Source organism: Colius striatus, chromosome 17 (genome assembly GCF_028858725.1).
Source record: "Colius striatus isolate bColStr4 chromosome 17, bColStr4.1.hap1, whole genome shotgun sequence".
Classification (NCBI taxonomy): domain Eukaryota; kingdom Metazoa; phylum Chordata; class Aves; order Coliiformes; family Coliidae; genus Colius; species Colius striatus.
Genome location: NC_084775.1, coordinates 8,517,824 through 8,537,406, shown reverse-complemented (window position 1 = coordinate 8,537,406; position 19,583 = coordinate 8,517,824). Strand labels below are relative to the sequence as shown.

The 19,583-nt window shown below is 36.5% G+C and overlaps 1 protein-coding gene across 4 annotated transcripts in view; it reads left to right on the top strand.

Moving 5' to 3' along the window:
- LOC133627015 (thioredoxin reductase 2, mitochondrial-like) overlaps window positions 1-16,571 on the top strand; it is a 32,598-nt gene extending 16,027 nt beyond the window's left edge. For 2 of the 4 annotated variants that reach the window (XM_062009673.1, XM_062009670.1), the window contains exons 12-17: window positions 3,156-3,292; window positions 7,876-7,971; window positions 8,202-8,294; window positions 9,323-9,394; window positions 11,199-11,296; window positions 13,564-16,571. In XM_062009673.1, coding sequence (XP_061865657.1) covers window positions 3,156-3,292; window positions 7,876-7,971; window positions 8,202-8,294; window positions 9,323-9,394; window positions 11,199-11,296; window positions 13,564-13,687 — 620 coding nt within the window. In that variant the 3' untranslated portion in view covers window positions 13,688-16,571. Of the gene's footprint in view, window positions 1-3,155; window positions 3,293-7,875; window positions 7,972-8,201; window positions 8,295-9,322; window positions 9,395-11,198; window positions 11,297-11,735; window positions 12,062-13,563 lie in introns of those variants that run through there. The other 2 variants (XM_062009672.1, XM_062009674.1) reach the window with 2 other exon arrangements.
- The last annotated feature ends 3,012 nt before the right edge of the window (window positions 16,572-19,583 follow it).

Below are 19,583 nucleotides of genomic sequence, written 5' to 3'. Positions count from 1 at the left end.
TGTCTCCAGTCACAAATAACTTTAGATGTACAGTGGATGGTGAAGGCCAGGTGTTTACTAATTGCACCATGGCTGCCACAAGCATTCTGCTGAGATGTCTTCTCTGTGTAATAAGTATTAGTAGTCAATGCTACAAGAGATAGTACAGATTAGCAGACCTGGCAAAGAACCAATTACTGTACTGCCTAAGGGTCAGATTTTTTCAAATTGTGGCAGGCATGCTGAGAGTTTATCAGTAATGAATGACATATTCCAAAACATCCTTGTAAAACTAGTGCATGGTGTTATCAATGTGATAAGGGTTCCAAACTTTTTTTTAACCTTATCTAATCTTACTGTAGTCAATATTTTCTTGTAGTCTGAACATTAGTTACACTAATTAGTCTTTATTAGTCATTATCAGCTGACTATGTTTTAGGGAACATCTTGTGGATTTTTAGGAGAGATTTGAAGGAGCAAAAGGTGGTGCTCTTCACACTAATTTGGAGAGTGTGGCAGGTACCTAGAACAAGATGAGAGAGAGTACCAAGGCTGGGAACACAGATGAGAATTAGAATAAGGTCAGACTGGGTAAAAGTTATGATGTATCAAATTGCCAATGAATAGAGAAGTGGAGAAGACTATTGAGCTTTCGTTTGGTGCCAGAAGAACCATCCTGTCACCCTGTAGTGTCCTCACAGTGGCCATCTCCAGCATCATGCCTGATAATAAAATGCTTGGTCGGTTCTTACTTGGATTTTAAAATGCCAGGGAGCAAACATGCATTCCAGCTTCTGAGGTTAAGAAATTGCAGAAGTCCCATTATAGAATTTTGCTGTCAGCTGCATCTTTATTGCCCTGGGAAATCTTACTATACAAGAGTAAACTGTCACTCATTTATTGCTGCTACTTACTTGACTGTGCCTGTTCTTGTGGTTTCTTCTCAGTTTAGCTGCTTCACTCTCCACTGTTGAAGGTCCTGCACCTGAACGTCACAGCAGCTTGATATTGCCTTCACATTATTCTGTGTCCATGTGTGATTACTGAGTGTAATCAGCAGATGATAGGACACAAATGCCACATCACAGTATAACCAGCCTAGCACTTGAGTGCTTTGTACAGTCTCTTGTCACCCTCTGTAGCTAAGCAGGCTGGCAGCCTCCTTAGAAAGCCTGTTAGATTTTTACAAAACCAGATCAGAAAGTTGTTTCATCTTTTAAAGTTAAAAGCGAATGGGGGCAGCCCCTGAGAGCAGTTATCTGTGTGGTTTCCATAGCTCTGTGGTTATTGTATGAGTCTACTAAAGATGAGATCATGATGTGATAGTAGAAGTGCAGGAGGCAGGTAAGTTTTTTAAGGGTCAGTTTTGAAGTGGCACCTTTCTTCTGGATGGCTGGCATAATATCTTGCTATTTCAAATAAAAGCTAGGAGTTATGGGTATGTAACAAATATCCTTCTCATCTAACACTACTGAGAAATGGTGAGAACTGATTTTATTATACAAGTAGGTGAATGCTGGGAAATGTCAGAATTTCCTGAATTTGGCATTAAAACTTAACAAGACACATTGGATAATCATGAACATAAACTACTGAATTTGAGGTGAAGCAAGATCACTAAGTGTAATTCTGGCTTATGGAGGTGAGCCAGCTGGGGCTAAAGGCCATTAAAGTTTCAGTTTAGTTTCTATAAGTTTTGAGTTTGCTTTCAGAAATAGTATTTAGACAGTAAAGTTGAGAGAGAAATTTCACTATGAGTAGCAACACAGCTTTTGTAACTCATAGCTATTAATACCAAGCTGTACACATGTTAAAATAGACTGGAATCGAAAGGTTAAGTGTTATCCTGCAGATTTGATAAACTTGGCTGTTGTTGTCACAGGTCTTTAAATGACTCTATTGACAGTTTTTCTTTTTTTCCTCTTTCAATGCCTGCCATTGCGTGCTAAGCTTTCTCTTGGCTCTGCCTGGCAGGAAAAAGGGGAAACTAGAAAACCCCATTAGTTGTCCATTTGCAGAATATCCAGGCTTTACTCTCAATACACAAAGAAATACAACGGTAGGAAGTTGTTTCACATCCGAGCCAAGATAAGGTCCTGGAGGTTTATTATTTTTGTTGCCTGATAGCATCAGGACTGGAGAGCAAGGGGCAGAGAAGGAACAGCAGATCAACATCCCATGGGGACAACAGAAGGGAAGACAGACAGATAGCCAAGTGCCGACAGCTTCAGTCAGTACTCCCAGAGGAAGTGTTGGTTTCACCAGATGAAATTAATACACAGAAGTCTTTACAGAGGCATTCAGATGTGACATTGTTTGGGCGGCCTGGCTATATGGCAGATGTATAAAGCAGTGAATCATATGTTTACATATAATTAGGTCTGTATTGACAAGCCAGGTTTTCCTTTTGTTTAATAATTTCCTACATTAACATCAAAGAACTTGTTTTTATAATGGAAACACATTTCCCTTTTTGTTTTGCTTTGATATAGCTCTGTATTAACATGAAATCATGACTCACGCAAAGGAGACCTTCTACATCTATATATGTAGATGTAGATATATCCACACCTCTATATTCATTTATAGCCTCTAAAAACAGATGCAATGTTACAAAAATTTCTTGAGTTAAGATTCCAATTTCTGTGTCAAGAATTTCTTCATTGGTTACTCTACAAGAAAGCTCAGTGTAACATTATCAAGAATTTGATGGTCTGAGTTATGCAGAAAACGCTACAGAATTATATCTTTTAAAGATGGGATAATTAAAAATCATTGGAAGAGGAAGCTATTATAAAACCTAGGCTTGGTAGAATTTGCCTCATTTGGGTTTAAATCCCTTAAAAATAATGTGAGCAAAACTCACATATTGAACCGTGTAAGTTTTGCACTTTTTGCAGGGGATGTTGTTCACATTTTTAAAGGATAACTTTCTCTGAAGTAGTCTGAATAAAGGCAATAGTGATAGAGCTGCTTTCACAAAGAAATTCATATCCATACTTTCCACCCTTACTGCTTTTTCAGTACAATGTAAGTTTTGTGATGTTTCTGCGTGGACAATCAAATAGCACCAACTTCTTGTAAACCTACAATGGAGAATATCAGTTTTTTAGATTAACACTGATGAAGTTTTTCAGTAGTTTTTACTTTAATTTCTTTCTTTCTTTTTTTTTAAGGCCGAGCCCCTGACACTGAAACTCTAAATTTGGAGACAATTGGAGTGAAAACTAATTCTGAAACTGGGAAGATCATTGTTGATGCCAGTGAAGCTACTTCTGTTCCTCACATTTATGCAATTGGAGACATAACAGAGGTACCAAGTCTACATAAACTGTTTTACAATAACAGGAAGCCAACTTTGTTCCTGACTAATAACTAGTCCCCAGATGTCGTCATACTCTAGCATATATCTTAGTGTTTTGCTCGTTTTTATTTTGCAGAGCTGTCGTGTTTATGCCAGCCACCTGGGTCAGTAATTTCCTTTACATGGATCTTGTGAAGTATCTCAGTATTAGAGATTATTACTGATGTTATCGGGGAATGCATTATTGGTCAGAGGCTAATAATAATGTCTATCACTTCAATTATCTTTCTAATAATGTTTTTTATCACTTCAGACATATGACTTCATATTTCATGCATGTGAATGCTAAATGAAAGCGGTTCTTACCTTCTGGAGCTGAAAGCACATAGTGGGAATGACCCTGATAAATTCTGTAATTCCTGTTTTAGTACTTAGAGGTTTAATTGAGACTAGTCACAAGACCGCATATCTCTTCCCTGACACAAAAAGCCTTTGACAAATCTTCCTCTAGAATAAGAAAAGGTAATTCCTATAAATGCTAAATGCATTTGATGTCTGATCATGATTTGAGAATGATTATGCCATGTAAACATGAGAATTGTTTGGGTTTTGTTGCTTTTTTTAAGGGAGTAGTCTAACTTCAGCAAATAATTTATAAATTATTATAGATGCAAAACCAGAATTCTTGACGTAGCTTTGATCTAGTGCTATTAGTAGTCTACAGTCATCTATTATAAGAATTACTTGTCCCGATCAAAGTGAACTCAGACACTTCCAGACCCTCAGTTTTCAGTTATAGAAGAACAGAAGGTGTCTACTCTTAGGTGGAGCATCTTCAAATAAGTTTTGGGCATCTTTTTGTCTGGGCTCTGAACTTTAGAGGTATAGGACATCGGCTGCCTGCTGAAAGGTTTGGACAATATGTAGAATATAGAGACTGAGCACTGCAAAATACAGAATCTTCTCACCTGTTGTAGACATAATGGAATTGAGCACATGCCTTGTTACCAAGACTGTTTTTGAAATAGTGAAGGCATCTGTTTTAAAAGTCTGGTAAATACTGTAGCAATATCCAAACACCATACATAGTCTGATTTGAGACCTTTAAAAGATTTGTCATTCTGCCATGTTTAAAATATTTTTAAAGTCTCTCAAATTTATAAACCTTACAAGTGCTGAGTTAAGAGATATAACAATGTCTTAGAATAGCCCTGCAAATTTCTGACTGGACTCTGGAACTGATGGGAGACACTTAAATCTCATAAATCTGCTGACCACTCCTGACCTCTTCCTCTGTATGTAGACCTGTGTTTCTTCCTGTCTGTCTCCATCTTCATGCGAATGACTTGCCATTTCCTTTTAAACTGTGTTAAAACTTTCCTGCCCAGCTATTTCTCTTTATTTCTTACTGTTCACAGCTTCTCTGTGCTGTCCAGCCACTCAGAGCTTTGGGATTATGTACAATTCCTCTCCTTTCTTCTCACTTCACATACAGGTTCCTTCTATACTAGTCACTTCTTGCTCTGGGATATTTCCTGAAGTCCTCTTTCTGTTCACAGTGACCTCTTGCACCTGCTTGTGGCTGATGTGTGGCTTGGTTGGGCTCTTGCTTTCCAAACTTTTCTTTTTAGTTTTGTCCAAGAAGCAGTTTTTAGAGGTAGTGCTGGCAGGGCCTTAGATTTTGATACTCATTTTGCTACCAATCTCCAGTGTTATTTTGGACAAGTAATTTCCTTTTGGATGCTTTTTGTCTTCCGTCCGTTGAGGATTAGTTAAGTAAAAAATACAAATTTTGAGGCAAGATGCTCTTCTTTTTCCTAATCTGGATATAAAAGATCAGATCATTGTTTATTTGTCATTTTCATTCTGTTGTTAAAACTTGGATTTCTATTCCTGCTTTTTTTTGAGATTTTTTTTCTCCAGTGTTCCTGCTCAGAATTTCTCTTTGCTCTGTTACTCTCCCTGTCAGAATCTCCTTGCTATCGCTCATACGTTTGCAAATAGTTCTTAAGCCTGCATCTTCTCTCCTTTACCATACCACACTGAATAGAAAATAAATTGCTACCAAATACCAAGAACTATTTTTTGTTGTTTTAATTCAGTGCCCTGGCTGTAAGGGGAGTGAGAGAAGGGACAGGCAAGTTTCTTGATAGGCTCAGAATGACTGTTTTCATTTGGGAGTTATACCCAGGTGGCACAAATGGGAAACTATGTGTGTATGGGTGTCTTGTTGCTCCCTTGTATGCCAAATGGAATTTTAATGTTATCCAAGCTGTTCGTTTGGAGAAGGGGGAAAAAAACCCCTTCCAGAAGTCAGTCAGTTTGTCTAGCCTCAAAACAAGTTTTTCTAACTTTGCCAAAATGCAATTTCACCTGACAACCGAAAAGCTGATTTTGCCATTTTCATGTTCTGTAACCAGAATGAAGATGATCAATCTGGAATTTTAATCTGAGGGGTTTGTTCAGGGCTGATATTAACTCTCTGTGTAAAAATTCTTCATCCAGTAGTATTCTTGTTGAAAAACATGACACACTCTATAAAGTTCTCTCAGAAGGAGGTTTATCATATGATCATGCTGCTGTACATCTGTCATATTTCAAAGGGTGTTACAACAAAGATGTGTAGAGAAGGTGGAATGTACAGTATGTTGCTTTGAATAGAAATAAGACCAAAAAGAATTGTGTTAGAACAAATACACATTACTTCAAAGCTTTTTAAACTCTCTTAGGAGCCATGTAGTTTAAATGTATAATACATTGGAGGATTCTTATGAACAATTTGTGTCCATAATAATCAGCAGAGTAGTTCTACACATGACTGCAAAGTGAATGTTCTTTTCAAATATTTACCACGGAAGGTCTTTAAGTCATTGTTTAGGAGAAATTGGGCTTTATCTGCATGGATGTTTTAGTAATTAGTTGGGTTTTATGGAATGCATGGCAGTGCTTTCACAATTTTATCTCTCGTTCCAATCTTCTATTCATTTCTGGAATGCCAAAACAACATCTGTATTTCCTGCTACAGAAATGATTGGCAGCCATGTTTCAGGCAAATGTGTATAAGAAAAAACAAATGGCAAATTTCATCTGGCAAATGACATGTACAGACTTGAAAGTCAAAATGCTGGACTTCGAAAGCCATGACTTATGAATCTTAGGGAGAAAGAAAGGATAGACTTGCAGTTTTGTGATCTGTCATGAACTGCAGGGAAAAATAGGTTAGTCCTTATTAACAATTAGAATTTTAGTTTCTGTAATTAGGTTAGACATAATGTTATTTCAGTTTGTTTTTTTGCAATGGAAGCTTTAACTTCAGTGGTTATTAGTACACATAAAAGCACAAATGCATATTAATATGCAGATAATTTATATGGTATGTGTACTAAAGTAAATGGTAGCTAACACCAGGTACAGAATCTATCTATTGGGGAAACCTTATTTTAATTTCTGATTAAGCTTGGTTTTGAAGGCTTATTGGATAAGGGCTTATTGGATGACTACCTCCAAGTGGGCTTTGCAGGAGTGTGACAAGTGTTGTGTCTAGAAAGGACCTGTATGAATCAAAAATTCAAATGTCTTATAAACCATTCCATGTTGTCCCACAAAGGTATTCTTCAGTTAGATCTTTCTGGTGCTCCAGATCATCCCATATAGATTTGTGACCTCTTTCCTCATCTCAGACAAGCATCTTGGTGCTATATCTTGGACAAACTCTTAAATTATGCTTTTTACTAGATTGATGTTTGTTAGAACTTATTAACTTACACAGATTGTTCTTCATCAGACTTTAAAAAATCCTTTGAAAAATGCCTTACTTCAATTTGCAGCAACTTCTACCTTCCTTAAAACTAGCACTGGAGTTCTGATGCTCTGGTGGTATTGTACCAGTACACTGTACATTGCATAGTCCTGTTTGGATAGAAAAAGTAGCCAGGACTCATGGCGTGCAGTGGAGCACATCCTGATCATATGCTGCTATCATTCCATTTCTTGCTTGCAGGAAGTTAGAATTTGCCAATTGCAATCCTTTTCAGGCACCTCTCTAATATTAGAGCTTGAGACTAAGACCAACTCAACCTATAGGTTGCAGTGCTAGTGCAATAGTGTTCCACTTCTCTGATCCAGGATCAACATAGGAAGTCAGTAATAGTGCCTACAAATGGCTAAGTTTTGTGCCTGTGTGCCGTAAAAATGTGACAGACAGCTTTTTTAAAAAGGACTGATGTTATAAAAACACTGTTGCTTTTCCTGCTTTAAAAAGAACATCTGAAAATGTCTCAATGAATTGCTATGGGAAGGAGGAATTGAATGGTTAGCATGTGGATATCCTCTGCTTTTCAAGAGGTGACATGATAAGATACAAGGTTTTGACACGTTCATGACATTTGTTCCCTACCTCATTAAGACAGATATTAAACTCAGAGAATTAAAAGCATGTTTGGACAGAAATTGTTACTGCCTTCTCTGTTTGCAGCCCTGGCTACTAGTCTGGAATTGCAAAGATTTGGCCTTCCTGTGACCATTGTCCCAGGAGGAATCCTTGGATGCTGCTTCTCTCTCAGTTAAAACAAAGCTTTGTACTTTCTTCTTAGGGTCGTCCTGAATTAACACCCACAGCAATAGCTGCAGGAAAACTGCTGGCTCGGCGTCTTTTTGGCCAGTCTTCAGAACTGATGGACTATGACAATGTGAGTTGTTATTTCTTTTTTAAATAATAAAAGCCCAACCTTACACTTTCTTTTTTCTTAAGAATTTTTAAAGGAATTGCATTTTGCCATCTGGAATCCAGCTTTGACAGTAGTCAAAGTAGATGTCTGTGACAGCCAAACTTCTCAGTCCTGCAGAAGTCTCCCCTGTATCTTCTGTGCAGCTGCTTCAAATGGTTCAACAGTTACGTTTTCTATTTCCTCCCAAACAGGTACCTACTACAGTTTTCACTCCCTTAGAATATGGTTGTGTTGGACTGTCAGAAGAAGCAGCTGCGCAGTGTTATGGATCAGATAATATTGAGGTATGAAAACATTTTTAATATTATAATTCATGTCAGAGTTACCTTATGAAAAGATACAAGTTTCACTGTTGTATCAGACAAAATCTCTGGTCTCCAAAATACTATGTTTGCAGTCAAGGAGTTGGTGTCTTTAGAAATCTTATGACTGTAAAAGTATTACAGCAGGTCACAGTGGAAACTGTTACCTAGTAGGCTTAAAATTACTGTTAGAGTGTGACAGCCTTAAACTAGGTGCCATTTTAGTGAGTTATATTGTGCAGCATCATTAAGTAATGGCTACATTCCTTTTAATTGAAGAATTGCTTGTCAGGTGATTTTGTCTAAACTTCTGACATGGCCCCAGAAATATTCAGAGAAACTGCTAAGTGTCTTTGTGGCCAAAATGTCTTGATATTATGTTCTTGGGCATTGCATATTGAAGAAGAAATCTGTTATGGCATATTGGACTTTCTGGATGCTAGTGCCTTGTAGAATGATACAAATTGCTGTAAAAAAATGTTCTTATCTGACTAAGGCAGACAATTGATATGTTTGTGTCCTAAGATGCTGATGTTATGTATGTATTAGAGAGCAAGTTCAGCTGGGAGCCCCAGACAAAATCATTAGTGATAAAATAAGCTTTTACTATTCAGAATGCAAAAATTACAGTTAGGGTTGTCTTGTGATACACATTATTATAGATATGAAAGTCTTCTTGGATTTCATTATTTTCAGTAAACAACATATTAAACTTTTCATAGAAGCTTAAAGGAACAAAAGTAACATTTTTAATTTGAGGCCCTGGTTTGAGTAACTTCACTATTTGTGATTTTTTTTTTCCAGTTTTGTTTTTAATCTAATTGCTCTTTAAGGTTTTGTTAAACTACTCCTGTGCTTTCCATATTTTCCTTTAAAATAACGAGCAGGTTATAACTAATTTTTTCTCCAACATTATAAACGTGTAGTAAGAGGAGTCATTATGATAGTGATTAGCAGTTTTGGCCATAATACTACTCCCTAACACAAAATATTATTGTTTTCTCTACCAGGTATACCATGCGTATTACAAACCTTTAGAGTTTACAGTGGCTGAACGAGATGCATCTCAGTGCTATATGAAAGTAAGTATTGTGGGCTTTTCACTTGCTTATAACTGAAAACAAGAGATCTCGTACATCCAGGTTAAGGAAGACAGTTTGACAAAAAAACCCCGTTTTATGATGGATGAAAGACTTTCTTGGTGACAGCCTGTTCAAATGTTTAATATTAATTACATATCCCATTGCATCTTGAAATTGCTTTAGAGATATTGGCATTTTTCAGAGCTGACAGTCTGCTGATTGGTAGCATCTTTGAACTCCTCTTAAGGTCCTAAAAATATCCCAGATTCTATAGAGATCTTTGCTTCCCCCAGCAAAATTCTTAACTAGTTTTATGTAATATTTGAGTTACCATCTCTTGGGAAAAGTATGCTACCTTCAAAAAAATTAAGCATAAGACTTACAAAACTGGAGTAACTGTTTAGTCTTGAAAACTCATGAAAATAAAAACCTCCTGGTTTAGACCAAAGTGTTGGACTTGAAATGTGTCTTCTAGAGTAGTCCAGTTGCTTTGATGTTGAAAACAGGCTTGTTGCACTTGCCCATAGTAGACAATCATAGATAAGGTGAAGTAATGTTGATGGAATAAATCATAGTTTCAATTTTCTTTCTTTTTTCAATATTAGAGAACAATCTTTCTGAAAAAATGTAGTAACTTTTGTAGGTACATTACAAATTATTATGTTGTTATTGTTGTGTTTTGTAAAGAATACCCCTTGTCAATAATTGAAACCATTTCTTCTAACTATATTTTGTCACATCTGCTTTGTATAAGTGCCTTAGTAGGCTGCCTTAACTGTCCCAACTATCAGAGCAACTAAGGTGATGCTGCTTTTTAGATATTCCCTTTAAAGTATGTCAATGAAAATAAATATTTGAGGGTGCAGTAGTAATAGCATAATGGTAATTGGATGGTATTGAATATAAACCTTCCTGAACTCCCAAAACATATGAAGAAACATTAAACTTGAGAGCTTCAAACTCTATTGCAGAAGTTTTTTTCCTTTTTTAACTCCTCAATATTTAGAACACCATGTCAGGATTGCTGCTGTTCCCAGGTTCCTAATGAAAGAATCCAAGCCTTTACTGAATAGTAGAACCTTTTAGGTTAGTTATGATTAAAGGCTTTATGGGAGGACACAGGGAGAGTGACTTTGTTTTCATAATTATAAAGGTGCTGTCCTTAAAGAAACTTAACCATTTTCATTAAGTTCTCTAATGAAAGTTAAGCATGCAGTGACTCAGGCCCTCCCAGATACTTATTAACTCACCTTCATCTTTGCCTTTTTCCAAGCCTTGACTCTTGTAGGTTATGTGGCTAATGCGGTAAATGTATCTCACCAAACATGCCGCTGTGTTTACTGACTGAATCACAAAGGCACAAATTATCCTGTAATTCGTAGTGGTCATCTTTGGAAATACAGCTGATTAGCTGCTGAGAATAACTGCACAGGCTTGGAGAATTGCTGAGGTGGCCATTCAGTGTCGAAGTAATACTAGTCTGGTTACTAGACCACAAAAGGTATTTCTTAGGATTTCATACAAATGACAAAAAGTATTCACTTTGACAACAGTAATTTGTGGTGATGGCTCCCTGAAGTCTGAAAGAAATATACTAATAAAGCTTTGATTCAGGAAAGTGCTTAAGGACAAGTGTAAGACCTGGTGAAGTCAGTGAGACTTAAGCAAGTGTGTAGATCTTGGCACCCTGGAAATAAAGAGATAAACTGGAATCTCGGAGGCACTTCAGTTTCATTTAGTTCAACTTCATACCTTATCTTTATATGTTCTAAGAAAAGATCTCTGGGTAATGTATTGTTTTCAGATGGTGTGCTTACGAGAGAGCGAGCAACGAATACTTGGCCTTCATTTCATTGGACCAAATGCAGGCGAAGTTATTCAAGGATTTGCTCTTGGAATCAAGTAAGTACAAAAGAATGTCTCTTTCTTCTAAAGCCTGCTTTTTGGATTATTGTAAGATTATAAAAGATAGCTGCCTAGTTTTGGCAACACTATAAAGAATCTGTGCTTTTTGTTATTTTTATGTTGTAGTGCACATATTTTCACTAAAAATCCTGCAGTTCTTCATTAAAATGTACTGGATTTAGTTACTGTAATACTGGATGTAGTGAAGGAACAACTGAGGAAAATATATTGCTGTCTTGATATACCAAAAAATTGTGCATCAACTTACATTAGCTCTCTGAGTGTAGCTTCTTTTGCATTCTATGCAGAGGACAGGACATCACGATATAGTTTTGCAAGTCACTTCTTTCAAAGGATATTTACACTTTTCATAAAAACCTTTATTTACACCTGACAAGCATTCTGTTCCTTATCTCTCATCTTTAAATGTGCACAGCCGTTGCTTCTCAAAGCTCAGCAAGGACTTGCATGATTTTTTGGTGCTTTTGGAGTATAAGCTAACCATGTGATAAGCTAAGAAAGAACCTCTGAAGGATGATGGGAGAGGGGAGGTACTTTTATCTGGAGCAATCTGGTATTTGCAAAAACAAACTTAGCCAAGTAGGTAAACCTTTGTTTTACTTAACCTGCTTTAGTCTTTGTTTTACCTGCTGATATTTTTTAAGTCTTTTGCTCAAATATTGATATAGAAGTTCTCCTTTTGTAGGAGTAAGGAATGATTTTGGGTCCTCTCTGGGTAAAGGGAGAATTTCTGTTATGCTTCTTGTGTGCTACAACTATTTCTTATTTGTTTCCCTTCTTAGTGCTGATTCACAGTTTCAGAAATGTCGCTCTGTATATTTACATTACTAAATAATAGTTATTAACTCTTCTTTGAGGAAAGTTGGCTGGGACACCTGAAATCACCCACAATTGTGGTGTTAGTTCATTTTCCTAAAGATCATCACTGTTTTATTGCAGTTTTAGCCTTACAGCTGTGAGTGACTAGCACAAATGAAAAGGAAAAAGGATTAAGAAGCTAGGACCTCAAATATCATGTGAGAAGTATCTTGGAAATCACTGATTGCAGTGTAGTCTCAGTACACATTTTCAACATGTGTTTGTAGTCCATTAGTTACCAGTGGTATAGATTCTAGAAGTACATTTTTTAAGATGTCATTGTTTTGAAGTTTTATCCAAAACAACCAATGAAAAGGAAGCATATGAAACTGGAGTGCTTTTCTGCCTTCCCTGAGGGAAATCAAAACTTTAGCCACACTAAGGGGTTTTCAGCAGGTCAGATTCTTGTATTGGTTTCTATTGTATTTCACAGATCCAAGAGCTTTCAATGCAGAACACCCACTGTAAGAGCTGCTGTTCTCCTTTCTGAAATATTAAGTCTTACTTCAGCCACTTTGAAGGGTGATTTTTCCATCTGCCCTGCCCACTTAGGAATCCAGAGACATCTGTGCTCAGCAATGATTTTTTGCTTGTCGGTGCTTTTTTGGATATAATGGGGACATTGGAGACAACTGTGGCACTCTTCCCTGTATTTTGTAGAACGAGGGAACATTATTCCATAGAGAGCTTGAAACAATTCCTAAATTTAGGGCCATTTCAGCTCTTTTTACAGCATAATCTGCCAGGAATAGCAGCTCAAAGGAAAGTCAGTGAGTCAAAGAATGTTATCAGAAAAGCAATGGAATTAAACAAGTGAGATTTTAGCTCGGGGTTTTTTGTGGGGGGTTTTTTGTTTGTTTTGTTTTTTCAAATGAGAGACTTTTTCCTCCTGCTTATAACATTGATAATTTCAGTGTTAGCGCCAGAGTTTCTCTAAGATCATGGAAGAATATTCTGTATTCATTCCTTCAGCAGATTCTTTCCAACAGTCCTAATTAAGATTTTCTTCCTCTGTGTGCATGTGTGTGTTTTTCCATCGAGTCAGAGTTAGTGGCACACACATGTACGCACAAGAAAAGCTGAAGGCTGCAGTTTTGTTATATGCTTTTGTCATTGGCTCAGTTATGACTTGGGTTAAATTGCTTCATTCACTCTGTCTCAACTCTTACGACAATTCTTTTCTAGCTAACAGTGTTGTGAAGATGGATGTTTAAATGTTGTGCAAGTGGCTAAGAAATAATAGGCAGCATTGTTAGAAGAATAAATGCAACTCCTCTACCTGATAAAATAGACAAGAGCAGAATTACTGTGTTTTAGGACATTCTAGCTGCTTCAGGTGAATAGTATTTGACTTTGTGGGTCCTTTGTTTTTTTGTTTTCTGTAGATGTGGTGCTACATATTCTCAACTAATGAAGACAATTGGCATTCATCCTACCTGTGCTGAAGAAATTACCAAGTTGCACATTACAAAACGTTCTGGCTTGGATGCAACAGTCACAGGCTGTTGAGGTTAAATACCATCCCTGGAAAGAGGGAAAAAAAGCACAAAATGTATTTGTAAAGAAAAGGGGCACTTAGAATTGAAACAGCTTTAATTGTTCAAGTTCCGGGAATCTTTCTCATTCTCCCTGTAGACAGCTTTTTCTCACAGCCAAACAAAGAAAATGTCCTCACAAGATCACAGGTGTAAAACCAGTGCAGTTTTACTGTAGCAGATCTCTTTCAGAGTGCCTCAAGTGCTTCTTGCTGGGAGCTGGTGAATAATCACAATTTTTACATGTAAGTAAGTATAACTGCAGCCAGGGACATTTGAGGCCATCTACAGATTTAACAGTTGTTATTTGAGTTTCTCTGTTGGCATGACTGACTGCCAACAGAGATGTCTCACATAATATTCATACAGGTGCTAGGAACTGGACAGGACCTCCTTTAGAGTTTTGGTGGTGACACTTTCTCCTAAGTATTTGGATAGCTCATTACCCATCCTAATCTTGAACACTGAGACTCTGTACTCACTAGTAGAAACAAGATCCTGAAGTGTGTAACAAGGGTGAGCAGTCATCCTTGAGTTTTCTCTTTAATGTGTACAAGAATTTAATACAAAATAGCTTATCACTGACGCTGTGTTGCTAATGGATGGATCCCAATGGATTAACATTGAGGTGATGGCTGAGAATGAATGAGCTCAGAGGTGCTAAAGAAAGAGTTGAATTTTATGGTGATTTTTCTGCTTATTCTTGAAATTTCTAATTCAGTTCAGTTCAAATTAAATTAACTCATCTCACAAATTACTTCTTGAACACCATAATCAAGCAATGTTGATAAGCAGAATCAAAACCAGTAATAATGCAACTTGCAGCATTTTCTGTTTTATAGAATTTGGAAATCTGGCTGACACAATGATATTATGTTGGTTTAGTTTGAAGATTTTCTCTCTGTCAAGCTGGATGCAGCATCTGAAAGGATTTAGGTGTGGTTTTAAGAAAACTTATAACTGAAGAGAACTATATTAAACAATGATCTAGAAAAGAAATGATCCTGCTCACAATAACGAGAGAAAATAATTATCTGCAAACTTTTTTTTTGTATTGGCCAGAGTACGAAAGCATTAGATTTGCTACAAATTTCTGCTCATTTTCCTGCTATCCAGAAGGGGGAGATGCTGGCTAATTTGTGGCAGTAAAGGAAGAGCAAGCCGATAGTGAAGCTGCTTTTGCAGAACCCTGTTAACTAGGTAGCCTGACAAAGGCAAACGCAAAACAAACTACACTGAATTTCATTCCAAGTTGCAGTTGCCAACATTTTGGTATGTGGAGTCACGTAGTTTCTTGCACCCTTTACAGCAGAATAGTGCATGTGGAAAAAAAAGAGATCATCTTGAGGCGAAACAAAATGCATCGGTTTTGAAGTTAATTTATATCACTGTTTTTGTGTGGAATTTGATGTGTTCATAGCTGACCTTCTTCATGTTGCACAATTTGAAAAATAGTCATGTATATATATTTGCTGGTTTTCATTTGATTACTGTTTCAGTGCTGCAGTATGCAACAGACACCCATTGTTTTCTTTCAAGTGTGAAAATTTTTTTACCACAAGAATTGTACATGTACAATAATAGAGAAACTATTAGACAAAAAATGATCAGAACTTCCTTATAAAATATGATGTAATAACATTTATCATTCTAATACTAGAGTACTCTATTTTCAAAGATTAGTTCTGACTTAACTACAAGAGAAATCTTAAATGCTTTCTTTATAAAGTTTTTTGGTGTTTGGTCCGTATTTGCTGGTCCATAAAAGAGTAAGGAATGATACAGTTTGACTGCAAGTGACATTCTCTATCAGATCTACTAATGCCATTGTTCATCTGTGATGTCATCCATAAGCTTGCAGTTGAAAAGAAATCCTTTGCAGCTGAAACACTGAGTATTGTGACTGTCTTTAGAAGAAATGATGAAAACTTTGTATCTGTGTGTGCATACCTGCACAGTCTGAAGTTCCTGTTTATATTAATAAAAGTCCTATAGGTATGATACAGCCAAAAAACCTACTAGATTTTCCCAGCTGTTCACAAAAAAAAAATCACATAAAATTGAAGTTTTACTTAATATTTTTGCTGTGAGAAACATCCCATTTCTAAAGAAATTGTAATGTATATGCATACAAGATATTTTTTCCTAGTGATTACCTATTAGAGTTCCTTTTTTGTACTCAGAAATGAAAACATTGGTGTTTATCGATGTGAAAGTTGCTTCTTTTCTCTGTCCTACCAGTGCATCTAGCAGACTGAGTTGTCTGCCCTGACAGGTCAATTGGAAGATGAGTTAACTCACTCTAAAGTGTGAAATAATGATTTGGGATGAGGTCTCAAGGAAATGTGTCCTCAGTGTATGTGGAGTGTAAAACAAAGCATGTTATTCTCAGAAGTAATAGAACTGTCTTGGTTTTAGAATTGCTGAGCAGACTGTATAAAAATGGATCCTGTATCTTGAACAGCAGCCTAGTTCTGTTCCTCATTTAGTGGAAAGTGATGTTGCCCTCCTAAAGTTATGCTAAACACATATTCTCACCTACATAACTCTAATGTGAGAATCAACAGAAAGACAGGATAATGACAACTACTCTGATTGTGCTTTTTTTCCTGAATGATTTACCAGGGATGGTCCTTAAGAATTGTGTTTTAAAAGCCTGACTAATGTTGATTGAAATAACTGATGTTCGCTGCAAATTACTGATTATATGTGAAAATGTTAGTCAGGTTTCTTGTCAGGATGCCAGCTGATGAGGGCTTGTTTGTCAAACCACACCATGGTGCAAACAAGTCTGAGGGTTGCTGGGTCCCTCATATGTATGATCCCAATATTTATTGTGTTGTGAATTACTGAATTAATAAAGGGATTTTTTTGTAGTAAATGTTTGATTGTGTTTGTTTAATTTTGTACATATGACTTCTGCTTACAAAGTATTTCTTTTTTGATCTGAATGCTGTTTCTCATGGTTGACATCTCTATTAAAGAAATAAAAAGGTAGACAAACTCAGACCTTTTAAAAAGGAAATGTAGCTGCCTCTGTCTCTGATGTGTAAACTAACTAGCCATGGAGATTATTCCAGAATGGATGACCTTCTTATTTTCAGTTTAAATTAAGAGACCTTGGTAAGTATGGCTTCAAATACTGTTCTGTTTATTCCAGCTAATGAAGCCTAGCAGGTATTTTCACAGTCCATGTGTGTTGACATGCTTCTTGAAGGCTCGTCAAGAGTAAACTCCTCTGAAACACAGTACATGCAGAGTGTTACACAGGGCTAAATTATTCTACATTAGTTATTCGCTTTGTGGTTCAAACCAGAACACGTAGTGGAAAAAATGCATTGCAGTGAAGGCAATTAGTAGCTATGGGTACTGCTAGGTAAAAATGTTGGAAAACTAATTAAGAAAGGACTAGCAAAATACATTTAAAACTTTTACATAACTTATCTGTCAGGAAAAAAAAGGGACTACATTGAGTTTATTGTTTTTAGTTTTTTAAATCCACTTACATTGATGAGAAATTCTCAGTAAGTTGGGTGATGCTGAGTTCTGAAACGGGCTACTTTAATATTACCTCAATATATGTCATGGATTTTATGCTGAGGAGGAATATTGACTTTATTTTATTTAAAGGTGTTTTACTTCTGCATTTTTAATCTGTTTTAATTTCCCAGACTATTTCATTGCAGATTCAAACCAGTTAGGATAGCTAGGAACAGTGGATAAAAAGTGGAAGAAGGTAAGCATAATTCTTGGTTTTTTTCTCCTTATTTTCATATATCACTTAATTGTGAAGTGAACAATAACAGACAAGCATATAGACATTAATCTTCATAAGTTAGGAATGGAATATACCGCATTATTTATATTATACCTAATGATAGCTTGTTCTCAATGCTAAGGTATTGTATAAAATTAAGTTTTTTCTTTTCCCATTTATGCATGCATTGTATGTTGTTATACTTGCTGGAAAATGTTTCTACAGTTTAGATTGTTCCAGACCAGCTCCTGGAAAAGATATTTCAGTACAGCAGATATGCTGGGGTTTTTTGCTAGCACGGTTATTCTGATAAAAACACAGATGCCATAGTGCAACATATTTAAAACCAAAACAGTTGCACATTGTACAGACTTTTGAAGACTTATTTTCAGAGGCTTATGCCTGTCCAACAAAGTAAGGCAATTTTGTGCCCATATAAATTGCCATTTGTCTAAATCCCACTGAAATCAATGTACTCAGAGTTAATGTTGGCCATTAATTTCAGTGGGATGCAAGTATGTGTCTTAAGTGCTTTGTTAAAGGGGAATCGGTATAAGCATATGCCAAAACGTCTTTCATTATTACAGTTGGGGAACAGAGTGCAATTATGATTCAAAACATAAAAGGTACAATAGACATCTATGATTAGGCAATGAAATATGCCTTTAATAAGCATAGTGCAGACAGTTTGTTTTGCAATAAGTAAACTTGTATAAAATTCATTGACTTTCTCATTCTTTCAGATCTCTGTGCTCTCTTTTAAGAGAGGTTCTTTAGTTTTATGCACAAAGTTTTCCTGATGTTCTTCCAGCAGAAAGGCTGAGTTTGCATGCATTTATTCTAGTGCCAAACTTGAATTTTACTGAGAAAAAAGGAAAGAGCAGGGCAAACTTTTTTTTTTTTTTCCTTCCAGGGCAGCATGCAACAGATACAGTGTCATTACTCTAACTGATTTTTTTTTAAAAGTGGAGTATTTCTGTCCACTACATGTCAGAGAGCTAATTATGTTTCCGTTGTGGCACTCAAAGTCAATATTGTCAGCTCTTCTTAGTTCTAATCCTCAACATTGAGTTTTGATGAGCCAGGTGAAATATCCCCTTCAGCACCTTACTGCAGTTCTTGTCAATCATCCTACCATGAAAAACATGCATATTACAGAGGCTTTGGCAACACTGCATCTAATTTCAGTCTTTAATCTTATAGGCACCTTAAGAAAACACCATCCCAATTACTGACGTTCTGTTTGGGACATGAATGGGATCCTGTTTGCTGTAGGAAACAAAAGAAAGTGATCTAATCTTTTAATATATATTATGGAACTCTTTGGCCATCATAGTGGCTTAGGACTAAACTTAGGTTTAGGACTAAATGACTGATCTAGGAAGAAAGAAATTAGGATGGTGAACTGGTGAAGAAATGAAGCAGAATATCTCATGTGAATAAGTAAGAAAATGCATTTCTTTATTCATCATGTAATTGTGAAATACCTCCTTCCAAGCACTGTTGGAGTTAGGATAGTGTCTTTTTTTGCAGCCTCTAGACCTTCCTTTCAAGGAGTGCTGTTCACTGAAGTCCATTTATAAGCGTGGTACTGTGTGTGCCACTTTTGTTGTTTCTTACAGACAAGATCTAGCACATCTGAAATCTTCTGGTCCTACAGTGGAAAATTAACATCATCTCTAAGAAGCTGGAATATAAACCAATAAGGCAAGTTTCCAAAATCTGATTGCATCAGTCAGAGAGATATAGTATGAAGAGAAAAGTGGATATTCCCTGGGGGATAGTGTGAAATGAAGACCAGTCTTGTTTGAACAAGGTGCTTTGCATTGTTAGCTAGGTAGAGGTATTGGGAGTTGTTTCCTGTCAAAACCAGCATCTCCAAGGAGGGGGTGGGAGAAAATTTTTCCAGGTAGAAGTCTCAGCAGTTTGTAGTAGTGTATTTCCAATATAGTAATATAATAATCTAAGGAAGATCTTTATACTCCATGAACTGTAAAGATACTCATCTTTTTGCACCTTCTCCCCTGTTTCCCTTCAGATCAGAAGAAGACCCAAAAAAGTGGTGTTTTTTTTCTGTCCTTCATCCTTTTACTTTAAAGCAACATGGGAATCA